At 46.5% G+C, this 16,119-nt stretch overlaps 2 protein-coding genes across 2 annotated transcripts; one reads left to right on the forward strand and one right to left on the reverse strand.

The window, feature by feature from the left end:
- Positions 1-598: 598 nt before the first annotated feature.
- Positions 599-1,226, reverse strand: DUSP18 (dual specificity phosphatase 18). The gene has a single exon (XM_006869253.1). It carries the CDS (start codon positions 1,167-1,169, stop codon positions 603-605), a length of 567 nt encoding a protein of 188 aa, XP_006869315.1. The 5' UTR covers positions 1,170-1,226; the 3' UTR covers positions 599-602.
- A 3,927-nt stretch (positions 1,227-5,153) lies between these two features.
- LOC102834077 (uncharacterized protein C5orf52 homolog) lies at positions 5,154-12,837 on the forward strand. The gene is made up of 5 exons (XM_006869307.1): positions 5,154-5,440; positions 5,542-5,805; positions 8,297-8,410; positions 11,864-11,999; positions 12,736-12,837. The coding sequence occupies exons 1-5, from the start codon at positions 5,154-5,156 to the stop codon at positions 12,835-12,837; spliced, it is 903 nt and encodes a 300-aa protein (XP_006869369.1).
- The last annotated feature ends 3,282 nt before the right edge of the window (positions 12,838-16,119 follow it).

The raw sequence follows: 16,119 nt of genomic DNA on the forward strand, positions 1-16,119 counted from the left end.
ATTCTCAGTGGTTTACCAGTTACATAATCATGTAACTACACCCATGATATAATCTGATGTGATCAGTCTATCATGTGTAAGGCAGTTATGGTAGAATGCAACGTCCTTACTGAAATCACAGCCCTGATTCAATGTAAGGGGATGTAAGGAGAGTTTCCCTGGGGAGACAGGAGACAGAAATAAGCAGAGAGAGAGGGACCTACCACCAAAAAAGAATAGCTGGGAGCAGAACACATCTTTTGGGCCCAGGTTCTGGTGCGGAGAAACTCCTAGACCCAGAGTCCACAGGTGGAGAAATCCTTCTGCTGTAGATGGTGCCAGAATCTGGACTTCCAGCCTCCTAAACTCTGAGATAATAAATTTGCTCATGAAAGTCATTCACTTGTGGGTTTTCTGTTATAGAAGTACTAGATAACCAAGATTATCACTTTCATTTAGTGAGTTTAATCTTGAAGTATCATGGACTGCAAGGCTAAAAACCAACCTCCCTTTTTTCTTACCCTTAGAAAAGGCACCATTTGGTTTTTCTCTATCAGCCAAGTGGAACATTCCAGTTTAGATCAACAGCAGGTCTGTGCCTCTGGCCCAGGGGCAGAAGTGGCTCAAAGTGGAATCATTAAACGGACCTCCTGCTCATACACATCAGGGATCATACCCATAGGGGAGTTGACCATGTGCACGGTGTTCTTGCCAAACAGCTGAAACTCATAGTGGATGAGCTGCTCCCAGAAGCCATTGTTGGGTCGGATGATGGGCCGGCATGACTTGGTCCACACGTGGGCATCCAGCAAGGACATGGCATGGTATTTCATGAGGTAGGCAAGGCAAAGGGCAGCCGAGCGGCTCACGCCAGCGGCGCAATGCAGCAGTGTACGTCCCTGCTTCATCTCCACACTGTGGATGTGGTCAGCGATGGGGTCAAAGAAGTCACAGAGACGTGAGGTGGGGGCATCAGCCACTGGTACCTGCAGGTATTGGATGTCTTCATAGCGGGTGTTCACCACCTCCACCGAAACGTTGATGACTGTGGTGATCTGGTGGCTGGACAGCATGAGCTTGTTGTTGGCAGCCACACCGCTGCTGATGTACAGGCTGCTGGTGACCTGTGAGAGGCCACTGACGGAGGGCTGCCGGAGCAGAACCGGGAAGGCACATGTAGGGGCTGTCATCTAGGCAGTGGCTCAGTGGTCAGTGGGGTAGGAGGGATGCATCTTTCTGCTGGGCTGTGTCCACACAAGCTACAGAGAGTAAGGGTGAGGCTTAGTGGGCAGAAACCCAGCAGGACCAGCAAGCTAATCCTGAGGATTCCGGAGCTTATAGAAGAATTGCCCAAAGGGTGGTCCTCTAAGTACCTGCAGCAGGATTCCCTAGGGAACTCAATAAAAATCTAGTACCTTGCCCCTCCCCACGTCCACTCGGTCAGACCTCAGGGCCAGAAGCAGGACCCAATTTCAGCACTGCCCTATAGGACTGAGGGCAAGCCCCAGTCTGGCACCCCAGGCCTTCTCTAAGGAGTCCCATATTTCTAGTCGGGTAGGCTGGCTTATACCTCTTAGCAGTGCCCTGACTTAACTCCATATCTAACTCACACGGTCCCCTCTCTGCTTCTTGTCAAAATCCTCACCTTCCTTCAAGTTCCTCTAAATAGAAGCCACCTGCACAGTCTCCCTCCTTAGCCTCTTGAATTTATGCCCAACTCAGAGGGAGGGTACCAGCTTCCCCCATCCCAAGGTCATCTCTCTGAAGAGACAGCATGTGCCCATGTGGAAAAGACATCAAATTACCAAGTCTACATGTTAAACATGCTTCTGCACCTTGTGGCTAAGGGTCTGGGGGCGAGAATAGGTGAAAGTTTCCTGGAGGAACAGCCTGGGTACCATAGAAGAACCAAGGGCAAGTGCAGAGGGGCAGGGGGGCTGGCCAGAATAAGGCTGCCTGCAGCAAGACTGTGGCATGTACCTACCTAGGGAAGGGCCTTCTCCCAGAAATCCCAGGCCTCTCCCTCTCCCAGCCCTGAACAAAACTGCAAAAAATAGCGCATGCTCACCAGTTATACTGAAATTGGAACATCTGGCTTTAGATCATACCTCTCAATGTCAAATGGCAGTTCTTACCAGGTAAAGAAAACTGGAGAGACCAAGTTTTGTTCCCCTGCTTAGAACACTCGAGAGGCTGCCCTCTATCAGAGTAAGATAGAACTCCTGTCAAAGCCACTGGTGACCTGGCTCCTGATCATCTCTTCAGCTTCTAGTTAGCCCTCTCAGCTTCCTGAAGAGCTCCAGCAAGGCTGAGCCACTGGTAGTACCTTATTGATACCCTGTCCTGTTTGGCCCAAGGCCTTTGCCTCTGCCATATGCTCCCTTTGCTTACATATCCAATTCTGGTCTGTTCCATTCAGTGGAGGCACGGAGAAGTCTGCAGAACCTTGGGATCATCGCCCAGAGGTCATTTCCTTAGGGAAACTTCCAGAACAACATCTCATCCCTCCCCCATGTTTAATGGTGCCCATTGCTCCAGGATTTCTTAGCCACCGTGTCCCCTCTTCTCTCCCCAATTCCTAATTACTGAGGCTGTGGCACTGCTGGGATATAACTATGTCCATCTTCATTCCTCATTCCCATTTTGTATTACAGGTGTCGAGCAATGTGTCCCTACTAGTAGGTTCTAGATAAATACAAGGATGCTTCAAAAAGTTCTTGGAAAAATAGAATTAAAAAAAGAATGGAATGACACCAATAACTACTTGCCAGATTTCTCTACAATTTTGGGGAGAGTTTGGGAAATGGTGGAGGTGGTTACTTTCTCCCGACAGCAGTTGCTGGTAAGGAAAGCCAATGGCTGCATAGACAAATCCTACTTGCCAATGCCCACAGTCAAATGCATCAAGAAAAACAGCTGGTCCACATAAAGCACAGGGAGAAAAGCTCACAACACGCAGTTGGAAGACAAAATGCTTAAGAATTTCTGGATCCTTATCATCAGAAAACCCAGAGAGTAGACTGAGGGTCCCAGGGAGCAATAGGAATAGGGATGGTTGCTGTTCACCACAGTAATAAAACGTTTGCTGTGGAGAAACTGTTCTCGAGGATGAGGGTAACTTTGGGTGGAGAGGCATTTTCGTGCTTCTTAGCTGTAGTCAAGTTGATTCTGACCCATGGTGTACCCAGGTGTGCGGAGTAGAGCTGCACCATTAGGATTTCAAGGATGTGACCTTTTAAAAGCAGATCCCCAGACCTGTCTGTCTTTTGAGGCACTTGGTGGGTGGTGGTGTTAGGCACTGTCAAGGTGGCACTGACTCATAAGAAATCTTATGCACACCAGAACAAAAACACTACCTGGTCTTGCACCAATCTCACCATTATGGCTCTGCTTGAGCCCATTGCTGCTGCCACTGTGCCAATCCATCTTGTTGGGAATCTCTCTCTTTTTTGCTGACCCTCTACTTTACCAAGCACTTCTGAGTGGATCCAAATGGCCAAACATTCAGTTAGTAGTTGAGCACTTAACTCTTTGTGCCACCCTGTTGTTAAGTGCCATTGAGCCGATTTTGATTTATAGCTACCCTGTATAGGGGTTCCAAGGAGCAGGTGGTGGGTTTGAACCATCAACCTTGAGGTTCAAACTGACCTTGTGATCGAGTGCTTATCCTACAGCACCACACCAGGACTCTGATTTTCATGCTAGTAAAGAAATATTTCCCAGGTATTATATGAGATTTTGGGGGTGCCGAAATGTACAAGAAAATTATGGTCCTTCTCACACAGCTCAAAGTCTAGTCCTGGAAGACAGACATTAAACAAGCAACTACCGAGCTAGGAGATAAGGATAACGGAGTACCTGGGTAATAAGGTTACTGTGAGGTTTCACTGATCCAGGCAAAGTGTTTAACCCAGGGCCTGGCACAGAGCAAGCCCTCTCTAATTGATAAATGCCTATTTTGCTAGAAGCCTTGGTGATATGATGATTAAGCACTCTTCTGTAAATGGAAAGGTCCGGGGTTTGAACCCACCAGGTGCCCTGTGGGAGAAAAAAACACTGGTGATGGGTTCCTATGGAAGCAGTTGAAGCCTGTCACTGTGAGTTGGAATGGCATGGGCAGCACACAACTACATTCTTGTTCAATTCCAACTCATAACGACCCTGTGTAGGGTTTCTGAGACTGTCCATCTTCACAAAGCAGAAAACTTCACCTTTCTCCCGCCAGAGCGGATGGTGGATTCTAACTGCTGACTTTAGGATTAGCAGCCCAACGAGTAACGCACTACGCGTTATTGTTGTTAAGTGCCATCAAGTCAGTTTTAACTCATAGCGACCCTGTCCATGGTTTCCAAGGAGTGGTTAGTGGGTTTGAACTGCAGCTCAGTACTAATACTAGAAGGAGCTCTGGTAGCACAGTGGTTACAAATCGGTCTGCGGAACCGCAAGGTAAGCAGTTTAAAACTACCAGCTGTTCCTCGGGAGAAAGATGAGGCTTTCTGCTTCCGTAAAGATTTACAGCCTCGGAAACCCTGTACAGGGTCGCTATGAGTCGCAACCAACTCCACGGCACAAAACCACCACAGGGTGTTGCAAATACCATGTAAAGTGACGCAGACCTGAAGAAATTTTAGCTGGGGGTGCTGAGATGGTGAAACGGAAACTCGGCAACAAGTGTATCATCATTGCTTTATAGCTTTGACTTTCCTCATCTGGTTCCATCTTCAGAGTAACCTACCTGGGTCACACACGGTACACGTGAGGCAAGGAGAGGAAAGGACCTCTTTCAGTGTCATAAAGCAGGGGCCCCAAAGGGGATCTTTCTGATCTCATTACACATAGCAAACGTCGGCAAACACCGCGGGAGTTCATGAAACATAGAAAAAGAATTACTAGTTGATGAACGCAAGGCGCTATACCGCGGGTGGAGGAGGGGAATGGGCCAGGTAGGCTTCCAGCAGGTGGTGCTGGAATAGGGTTCTTTGCCAAGTTCTGTGATCTCAGCTTCAGGCCACAGCACCGTTGCCAGTTGGGACCCCGGCCGCCTTACCTCTCTGAGCGGTTGGGCGGACAGACGGGTGAGTTCGTTTAGGAAGTCTCTGGCGAAGGTCTAGGGACGCAGAGACTTGTCACGATCTCGGAGCCACAATTCCGGAAGACCAGGCTCGCTGGTTTCCATGGCAGCTGACGCTCACCGCAGCAAGGGTGGTGCCAGACTTCGGGGAAAGCAAAAGCTATGCTCCCGCTCTGGTGTTACCCCACCCCAGTTCACCCTGTTACTTGCCCCCGCGTACTACCATTATCAAGGTCTAGAGCGCAGGCGGTTCGCCGCACTCCAGCCAATTCCATTCCGCTCTTCCCGTTTCCACAGCAACACGCTGGGCCGCGCCACGGCGGCCGCTGAGGGACAATCCTGTCATTCCGCTGTCTCCCAGGCTGAGTTAAAGCCCCGCCCAGTTTGCACGTTTCCCGGACTACGCGCGGTGCCCAGAGCTGGCCCCCAGCTCAGGGACTTAATCTGTGAGTCTGCGCGCCATCATTAAGCATGTCTCCCGTTGTCCCCAGACATCATCTGGCTCCCATCCCGAAATTATACACGAGTTTAGAAGACTCACGTAGACATTCGTCCAGGCCTTCGGTCACATGGAATCTGAACTCGCCTGTGGCTAATGCGACCTCCTCCCAGGCAGCCACCAGTTTCAACAGCACCCCGGTCACCAGCGCCTTGCGACGTGATTCGCAGGACAGCCGCCAAGACGTGTGGAGGGGCGCCCAGCCGCAGATCTGCTTCCTGCGGCCGCGGACATCGCAGCCGCTAGTCCTGTTCAGGTGTGGCCCTGGTACCTAGAGTGTTAGATCCCGGGGCCCTTCAGGAAGTCCCTTCAGAGCCAGACCGCTTCTTAGGCCCCCAGGGGCTCCGGATTTCTCTCAGACCTGGGCCCCAATTCCTAGCCCAGCTCTTGGGACCTCTCCCCTCAACCCATCCCCTAAAAGTCAAATTCACACCCCAAACCTACATTTCCTCTGAAAGATTTTCAGCTTGGCAATCTCCTAGGCCCCAGGGTTCCTAGCATCCTTGGCGGGTAGCTCTGAAATCTGATGAGGCCCAGGTCCCCTCAGGCCTGAACCTGCTTGACACCCCTTTTCTTAGCTTTCACTTCCCTCAGTGACCCCAGGAAAGCCCCCTGTTCCCACAAGCCCCAACTTGCCCCACACCTTCCATCACAGGACCACCCTCATACCATCATCTAAGGTCCTAGAGGCCTTGCAGGGGAAAGTAATTTGGCTCAAAATGACTATCATTTGAAAGTAAAATCTCTGTCTTTATTTCCCTTTCTAATTGGTAATTTCTTCCCAATTTTTTTTTTTTCCTTTACCAAATTGGTAAATTTAGTGCACCACTGAGTGGATGCAAACTGTTTCATGTATATAAATATTTTAGGCCTTTTTTAAAAAAACAACTGTGGGCACTGGGGTGTGAGCATTTTGGTTTCTAAACTTCAGCTTTCTCATCATTTCATGCTATGCTTTATTGCCATACATTGTTGTTAAGTGCCATAGAGTCGGTTCTGACTCAGAGCTGTCTTGTATAGGAGCTGTTGGGTTTGAACCACCAGCCTTTCAGTTAGTAGTACAGTTCTTATCCTACAGTGTGCCACGTAGAAGTAAAAAAACCCAAAACTATAAATGGGAGATTGGGATGTTAGTTTGTTTATCCCAGTTTGGAACTATAAAAACTTTCATGAATCTCTAGTTTGAAATTAGCTGAAAATGAATTAGAAAACAATTTGTTAAATCTTTACAAATTGTCATTTTGGGGACTCATTATAAAAGTAGTGTATACTTACTATAGGGGAATCATATAAGACAAAAAAAGCAAAATGCAAGTATTAAGAAATACCCATCACCCCACTTGGTCATCCCACTATTAACATGTTGATATATATCCTTCTAGGTCCTACCTAACATGTATGTATTACAACATGCTGATTTGTTTTCAAATACACATTAAAAGGAGATTAAAAAAAAAAAAAAAAGGATCATTGTTTATCACCTGCTCCCTTTCCCCACCTGGATGCCTAGGTCCATTATAATAATTTTAATAGCTACAAAGTGGTTTATATGGAGTCCTGGCGTGGCGCTGTGGGCTAATGCATCAGACTGCAAAGTCATTTGAACTGCAACATCGGTGGTTCAAGCTCACCAGCTGCTCCTTGGAAACCCTATACAGGGTTGCTATGGGTTGAAATCGACTCAACGGCATTTAACAACAACAACATAGTAGTTTATTGTACAACTTAACCACAGTTTGTTCAATTGCTTCCCTATTGTTGCACATTTAAAGAACTTCCAAAGTTTTAGATAGAATGAACAATGTTTAAATGAAAGCATTTAAAAGTCCATGATTAAGAATTGACTTCACAGCAGTGTGGTGGTGGTTATGTGTCATGAAGTCGGTTACAACTCATAGCGACCAGTAGGTTTAGGTGTTTCTTTTTGTTTTTGCAAAGCCATTCCATGGTGTAACCAAATTATCACAAATGACAGCTATATCTGACAATATCTATTTTTGATCAATTTCTCATGTTATCTCCATTTTCACTTGGAAACTCCCCCACCTGATCTTCCAGTCATCTCAAACCAAACCTCCCTCACTTTTCAAACTTTTTCCAAATCCTCCTCCCTTAAATTTTCTTGTTAACCTGACTCAACTTTTGTCCAGACTCTTCATTCTTTCCCCTGAATCCCCCCTACCCAGACCCCTCTTAGGCCTTAGACCTGGAGCAAGTATCTCCCATAGCAACCCTGCATAGGGTTTCTGAGGAGTGGCTGGTGAGCTTGAACCATCAACCTTGTGGTTCAAACTGACTTGGCAGTCCAGCACATTAACCCACAGTGCCACACCAGGACTCCAGGTATCTCCTGTTGTTGTTAAGTGCCGTCGGGTCGGCTCCAACCCATAGTGACCCTATACAGGGTTTCCGAGGAGCGACTGGTGAGCTTGAACGGCCGACCTTGCAGTTCAAACAGCTTTGCAGTCTGGCGCATTAACCCACAGCCCCACACCAGGACTTCTAGCCCCTCTTTAAATCATTCCTCTGAACCCTGCTTCTAACACTACACCACCACCACTCCTATCTCAGCCAAGATTTCTCCTCAGGACAATTCTGAGTCTCTGCTGACATAGCTGACTGTTCTAGGCCTTTCTACATTCCTCTCAGGGTAGCTTTTCCTCTCAACACCCCTTTATCTCACAGGAAGAACCCTTGTCCTGGCCTTACCATCCCTAAACGGTGCCACCTTCCCCTCTCTCCTCCAGCTTAATGAATTCCAGTGAAGCAGCGACAACAAAATTTCTACCCAAGAGCCACTTATCTCGGGTGATTATTCGTGACAACCTCTGTGCACAACGAATCTTTGAGATGGAGGTAAAGTAGTCACAACTTTTGCATTCAAAGGTGTTAATGGCTTGGACCCTACTCATTTCACTCTGGCCATTGCCTTTGGGGGCAGTTCAGTATTGGGACCTATCAAGGGTGTTTTAATGCAGATCCAATTTTACAGATGAGGTCATTGAGACTCTAGTTACTGACTTGTCCAAGGTCCCACAGATGTTATTGGGCTCAGGGACCTCGGGGGGGGGGGGGGGGACTCTGTATTTTGTCTCTTGTGACATTTCTTTTCTCAAAGCACATTACCGCCTTGTTTAACCATAGGGAATCCATGAGTTGATTCCTACTCTCTCCCATCTAAAGACATTGTGGGTTCTAGAACTTGAAATGGCACCAACACTATCTGTGATTATCAGTGATTAATCTTTTTCCTTTAGAGATGATCTTCATATTCCAAGTGAGAACTTACTTGTGGCTTACCCTACAGCCATCAGAAAAAGGGGAAGGGAACCACAGTGCCACCATGTCACTGCCCCCACAGACAGTGCTTGATAATTCATTGATTAAAGGGCCTGCTTGGGTTGGGCATTGTGTTGGATACTCGGAAGAGACTAGAACAAACAAACTCAAAGAACTTACTGATTTCTTTAAGCAGACCAGGAGCCCAGAGTTGAACTGCTGTCCCCTTCTTGACTCTGTTGAGCTTTTCTCTCATGTTCCAGATCCAAATCTGAGTGGGCCCATTGGATTCTAACAGCTAAAGGCAAAGGGACGAGAAAAAGTCTGAAAAGATGGTGTCAGGTCTTATTAAAGGTCACAAAGACCAAACAAAGAGTAAGAGTCTGGGTATTTCTTCCTCTGTTCAATTTAGAGAAACATGGTGTTGTGGAAAATAGTGTGGGATCTTGGGTAAGTTACGCCTTCCCTGAGACTCTTTCCTCATTTATAAAAGAGGTCTACTTACTTCACATTGGTTATATCATAATCATCTCAGGTACATGATGCAAATATAGATTGTTGGTCCTCACTCAAGGTCCATTAAACTAGACTTCTACATTCTATATTTTTATCAAGCATCTGGAATGTTTCTGATGGTCTTAGGATATACCTGTTCTTCACTTATCGATTTAGGATTAGGATATACCTTTTCCTCACTTATTGACTATCTTGTTATCTGGTATTTCGTATTTCAATAGTCAAAAATCTACTGTAGACTATTTTGTGCATTAACGATGCATATCTGACTATAATGAACGCCAAGGTCCCTGATGGAGTCTGTAGAAAGGAAGCTTATATTGCATAGTATTTGACCACCTGAGAGAGGAGAGGGACTTAGTCTTCCAGAGCCACTGGGGTGCTGAGTGGAGCAGAGGAGGAGTTTGAGTAGGGCCAGTGGGCACAGGATGCTGCCTAGTGAGTCCTGAGTGCCCACAGGCAACTGAGGCTGAAGCAGCATTAGTTGGTATCCTGAAGGGGGGCTGCCCTTGGGCCAGGGAGAAAGCAGGACCCTGGAGAGCCCCAGCTCCTAGTCCAAAGGGGCAACAGGAACAAGACAGGCTGTGGTCAGGAGAAGCCCTTGAGATAGGGCACTCAGGTGCCTGGTGCCTGTGGGACCTCACATTGATTGACACCTGTGCAGCCCATTGTGCTTCCTTGATACCCTCTCCTGGATGGGCACAGGTGAGGGCGGGCCAGGCTATTTGGGTGGGGCTAGGATTAACGGATGCAGTTTAAGGTCAAGGGCAGAGATTGGGCCTGACTATCACTTCCTTGGAAAAGCTCTGGATTATCGATTCTATGGGGACATGGAGTCCTGGTGTGGCACTGTAGGATAAGCACTAGACTGCAAGGTCAAGCTGAACCGCAGGTGGTAGTTCAAACCCACCAGCCACTCCTCGGAAACCCTATACAGTGTCACTATGAGTCGAAACTGACTTGATAGCACTTAACAACAATAACAATGGCGACATGGAGTGAAAGAGGTCAGCATTGCCCAGTGAGATTGAGGGGATGCTCAGGCAAAGAGCCAGTGGGGGTACCAGGTAGGTGGTATGACTCCCTCAGCAGCATCCAGGTCCTCCTACATATGGACAGGGAGCCCCCCAGCCCTTAACAAAGCCATGAATGCTATTTTGAGGTCATTGAGTGGGTGAACTGGGGTCACCCATTCTGAAAACATGGTGAGGTCAGGAGAGGGAGGGAACCTCAGGAATGGGGAGGAGGGTGGCTCTGGAAGACTAAGTGGCCCTCCCCTGTGGGTGGTGGTGGTTGGGGGGCCAGTTCTCCTGGGGTGATGTGAGAGAGGTGGAAGTAGAAGTGGCAGATGACCTAACTAGGGGCCCAGCAAGATTTTCACAGTACAGGTGAGGTAGTGAGCTGGTGTAGTCATCCTCCATTTTGCATCATGCCTATTTCTGCATTGTTGTTGTTGTCAAGTGCCATCAAGTCGATTCTGACCCATAGCGACCCTGTATAGGGTTTCCAATGTGCAGCTGGTGAGCTTGAACCGCCGATCTTGCAGTTCAAACGACTTTGCAGTCTGGCGCATTAACCCACAGCACCACACCAGGATATTTCTGCATAAAGACGTGATATTTAGAACCTACCCATGTCTATAAGTGAGGAGTGGGTATAATCACATCAACATTGACTGACCTTTATGTAGAACTTTGTTTAACATGAAAGGTCTTGAGACAATGTTTGAGCTTACTACAATTCCCCGGAAATCTTGTTTAAAACATAGCCTCCCAGGCTTACCTCCCACCAGATTCTGTTGCCACATGCCTAAAACCTCCCTTTCTTTCATAACCCAGTCCCACTTTATATGCCAACCCAAGAAACCATGAAATGTTTCCTGATGTTTCTCATCTTTGAACATTGTGCTGCTGCTTTAAGGGATGAATCATGGTCAGCCTCACGTTCCTCACTGCATTGTAGCTGCTGTGAAGATTTCTGGCTGACTTTTCCTACTACCTCCTGTTGTAGCTAGTTCATTTGAATAAATGAGCAAGGGAGATGTGGGCTGGGCCTTCCTAAGCTGTTTTGCTGGGGATAGAAACTGTACAGAAGAAATAAGCAGAGTTCTGTGGGACCTAGGGGATGTCACTGTCAATATATGGAAGCACCAAGTGAGCGATAGGCATGATGTGATAAGAGTTGAGTGGGTGGGAGGTGGCAAAGGAACAAGATGTACCCTTTAGCTACTCCCCTCTGCCTTTTTCTGACCAGTATTCAACTAGAGCTGTTGAGGTCAAAGTCGGGACCAGACTGCAGACTTGTTAAAAGGTACCAAAGCGGTTCTCCAGCTCAATGTGCACATTTTACACATAGAGGCACTGAGATTCCCTATAAGTCAAGTTATTGATAGAATATTGGGTCCAGCTGGCAATCTCTCCCCACCCCCAATTCCCAAACTGGCAGCATAGATGCTTCCTTTGCTGAGGAATGGCTTCTTCATCCTAATCTCACCTCTGTTTTTTTTTTTATAAGACAAGAGCTTCTGACAAGACCAAGAAAAAGATGGGCCACTTGTACGACCACCTGAAAAAAAAGTTCATGAACGACCAGCTCAGAAAGCTGGGGCGCTGGAAACGGGAGACCTCGAACCTCCAACAGCACCTGGATAACAAGGTCCAGTTCAAATTGCAGCCTAACAAAATACACATAACCTAGCCAAGCCAGTGAGACCTGCCTCAGGCCAACAGTAACTCTAGAAGAACTACTAGACCCTGGCTAGCCCACACCATTGCTGAAGCAACAATAAACTGATGGCAGCAGACAGCAGAACACAGAAACTATCATAGCAGTTCTAATAGTCCTTGCCCCACACCACTGAGGTGGTTCTTGACTATTGGAGTGGAAGTGGCCCAGTCAAGCCAGATTCCATGGTTAAGGCAAAAAGTGGCCTTTCTGTGTCCATATCTATGAGGTAAAATGCCAGGCCAGGTGCACTGGGATAGTATCTTAGACGGGAAGGGCTTGGTAATGCCATCACTTGCCACTGAGTGGTCAGGAGGTTGGGTAAGGCATCAGTGAGAGCTAGGTCAAGTCCTATTTCTGCCATCCATCAGCCGTATGACCTTGTAATCTCTATGAGCTTCTGTTTCCTTCTTTGAAACAATGAGAAAGGTAGTAAGAGAACTCGCCACCAAGAACTGACATGATGGAAGTACAGATTGATTTGGGACTCATTTTCATCAAATGTCTGCAGGAACTTCCAGCCTTGCTGTCTCTACTCCCTGGCCTTCTGTTCCCAACCACAGCTGAGAGTCTCCATTTGATTGATGCCTTTACTGATGCAGCCTGTCTGCCTGGCTTGCTTCTTCAGCCCCTCAAGGCTCTCACACAACTCTCTTCAACCTTCTAGATCTATCTCAGTGCCATCTCCCACAAAGCTTCCCTGACCTCCTGCTCCCTCCTGCTTGCCTCCTTCACCCACCTAAGCTGCCCGGGTTTCTCTCCCTTCTGAAGTTGGAATAATTTTATGAGCTGCATTCTGCCTTGTGTGGTAGCTGTTTGGGAATATATCTTACTTCCTGACTAGATTCTATACTCTGAGGGTAGGGACCAGGGATAGTCCAAGATTTAGTTCAGGTCTCTTTTTTTCTGTGATGTTGTTGTTGTTAGGTGCCATCAAGTCGGTACCGACCCATAACGACCTTATGCACAGCAGAATGAAACACTGCCCAATCCTGGGCCAACCTCACTATTGCTGCCACGCTTGAATCCATCGATGCTGCCACTTGGCCAATCCATTTTGCTGGGGGTCTTCCTCTTTTTCTCTGACCCTCCACCTTACCAAAAATGATATTCTTCTCCAGTGACTGCTCCCTCCTGACAATATGTCCAAAGTATGAGAGATGAAGTTTGGCCATCTTGGCCTCCAAGGAGCACTCTGGCTGTACTTCTTCCAAAACAAATCTATTGGTTCTTTTGGCAGCCCATGGCACTTTCAATATTCTCCTCCAACACCATAACACAAAGGCGTCAATTCTTCTATGATCTTCCTTATTCACTGTCCAGCTTTCGCATGCATATGAGGTTATTGAAAATACCATGGCTTGGACCAGGCACACCTTAGTTCTCATGTTGACATCTTTGCTCTTCAACACTTTAAAAAGGTCTTGTGCGGCAGATTTGCCCAATGCAATACGTTGTTTGAGCTCTTGACTGCTGCTTCCATGAGTGTTGATAGTTGATCCAAGAAGAATGAAGTCCTTAACAACTTTGATCTTTTCTCCATTGATGCTTCCTCTGTGCTGCTTCCTCTGATTTGGTCCCCACAGAGCAAGTCACTCCTTCGTTGTACCCCTGTGTGTTCACACCCTGTTTCTGCACCGAGGCATTTATGTATTTACATGGTGTCCCTACCAGGTTGTGAATGCCTTCATGGCAGGGACACAAACATTGAGCCCCAAAACTACAATGTCTAGTAAACAGAGTAGTCTATGTTTTATGATCAAATGACTATATTGTTCATATTCTTACTACTCAGAGAAAGAACTCAGGTGGGATAGTGGGTTAGGTGGTAGGCTGCTAACCTCAAGGGTAGCGGTTCAAAGCCACCAGCCACTCAGTGGGAGAAAGATGATGCTGTCTGTTCCCATAAATGTTTATAGTCTCAGAAACTCTAGGGAGCAGTTTGACGCTTTTGTGGTGGCTCCATAAAACAAGCACTAGATTGCAAACCACAAGGTTCGTGATTTGAGCCTGCCAATTGCTCCGTGGAAGAAAGATGAGGCTTTCTGTTCCTGTGAAAAAACAAAACAAAACAAAACAAAAAACCCTTAGGAAATCCTATACAGCAGGGATGGGAAACTTTTTTTCTGCCAGAGTTTGTAACACCATTTGGGGGCCATATAAAATTATAAAATTGAAAATTAACCTTCTATACACTGTCAAAGTTTTAACTTACCCCTAATGTGATGGTCAAAGTCCTGGTGTGGTGCTATAGGATAAGCCCTCGACCACAAGGTCGGTTTGAACTGCAAGGTCAGCAGTTCAGACTCACCAGCCGCTCTTTGGGAACCGTATACAAGGTTGCTGTGAGCCAGAACTGACTCAACAACACTTAACAATAACATGATGGTCTGGCATGGTGCTGTGGAATAAAGCACTGGACCACAAGGTCAGGTTGAACCACAAGGTTGGCAGTTCAAATTCACCAGCTGCTCTTTGGAAACACTATGAGTCAGAACCCACTCGATGTTACCTAGCAACAACAAAAACATGATGGCTAGAACTGTGGTTGCCTTGGCAGGGCCAGACTAAATGATTTTGCAGGCCTTATATGGCCCTCGGAGTCCTGGTGTGGCACTGTACCACAAGGTCAGTTTGAACCACAAGGTTGGTGGTTCAAATCCACCAGCCACTCCTTGGAGACCCTATACAGGGTGATTTTGAGTTGGAATTGACTCCATGGCACTTAACAACAACAATAGAGTTTATTACAGCATCAGCACAGTGCCTGGTGCATGTGTTTTATGTTAACCAAGTGCCCTCATTTTACAGATGAGGGAACAGATAATGAGAGATAAAGGAGCAGTCTGGCTGTACTTTTTCCAACACAGATTTGTTTGTGTTTTGGGTAGTCCATGGTACTTTTTAATATTCTTCTCCAAAAACATAATTTGAATACATTGCTTCTTCTATGGTCTTCCTTATTCATTGTCCAACATGCGAATGAAGTGACTGAGCATACCATGTCTTGGGTCAGGTACACTTTAGTCCTGCTATAAAGCATGAAATCTTAAGGCTTTTTGCCTGTGAATGACTCCAGCCAGGCAGAGCCTAATTCCATCTTGTGTCTAAGTGTTCAGATGCCATTTTTCCTTGAGTACTTTACACACCTCTGACAGCTGAACTGCCAGAGATAGAAACGGAGTATATTTAAAAGTGGGTTTGGGGCCACTTCCCCCAGCCAGCCATCACAGGAACATTCGTGGACACATCCTTTAATGGTCGCCTGATTGTGATGTCATACCCTAGGAGCCTCAGAGACTGTAAACTTTCCTTTCTGCGCTAGTCTCCTCAACTTTCCATAGGCCTGGCATTGGTGCTGTCAGTCATGATTGTGAGAGGAGATTCCTTTGTTCTCTGTGCCCTATAAAAGGGAAACAGAACTCCAGAAACTCATGGTGTGGTTCATCTCTCTCATCCAGGTGATCTGTTTGTCTTTGTCTTGTATTTACTTTATAGTCTGTATTTACTTCATAGTATCTATAATATTTGAAGATGGGGGTCTCTTTTCTCCCCTATAACAGTCCTCAAACTGACATCTTTGTTCTTTAATATCAAAAAGAGGACTGTTGTAGCAGATTTGCCTATCATTTGATTTCTTGACCGCTGCTTCTATGAGTGCTGATAGTAGATATGAACAAGATGAGGTCTTCGACAACTTTAATCTTTTCTCCATTTTGTCATGATGTCATTTATTGGTTCATTCATGATAATTTTTGTTTTCTTTACACTGAGGTACAATCCATACTGGAAACTGTAGTCTTTGGGTCTTCATCAGTAAGTAATGTAAGTTCTCTTCACTTTCAGCAAGCAAGGTTGTTCTATCTGCATTTTGAAGGGTGTTAAGGACTCTTCCTCCAATCCTGATGCCACATTGTTCATCATATAATCCAATTCTTAGATTATTTGCTTAACGTAAAAATTTAGTAAATATGATAAAAAGATACAACCTTGGTGCACACCTTGCCTGATTTTAAATCCCTTGTTCAGTTCTAAGGACTGCCTCATAGTG

The sequence above is a fragment of the Chrysochloris asiatica genome, unplaced genomic scaffold (assembly GCF_000296735.1).
Source record: "Chrysochloris asiatica unplaced genomic scaffold, ChrAsi1.0 scaffold00128, whole genome shotgun sequence".
NCBI classification, from domain to species: domain Eukaryota; kingdom Metazoa; phylum Chordata; class Mammalia; order Afrosoricida; family Chrysochloridae; genus Chrysochloris; species Chrysochloris asiatica.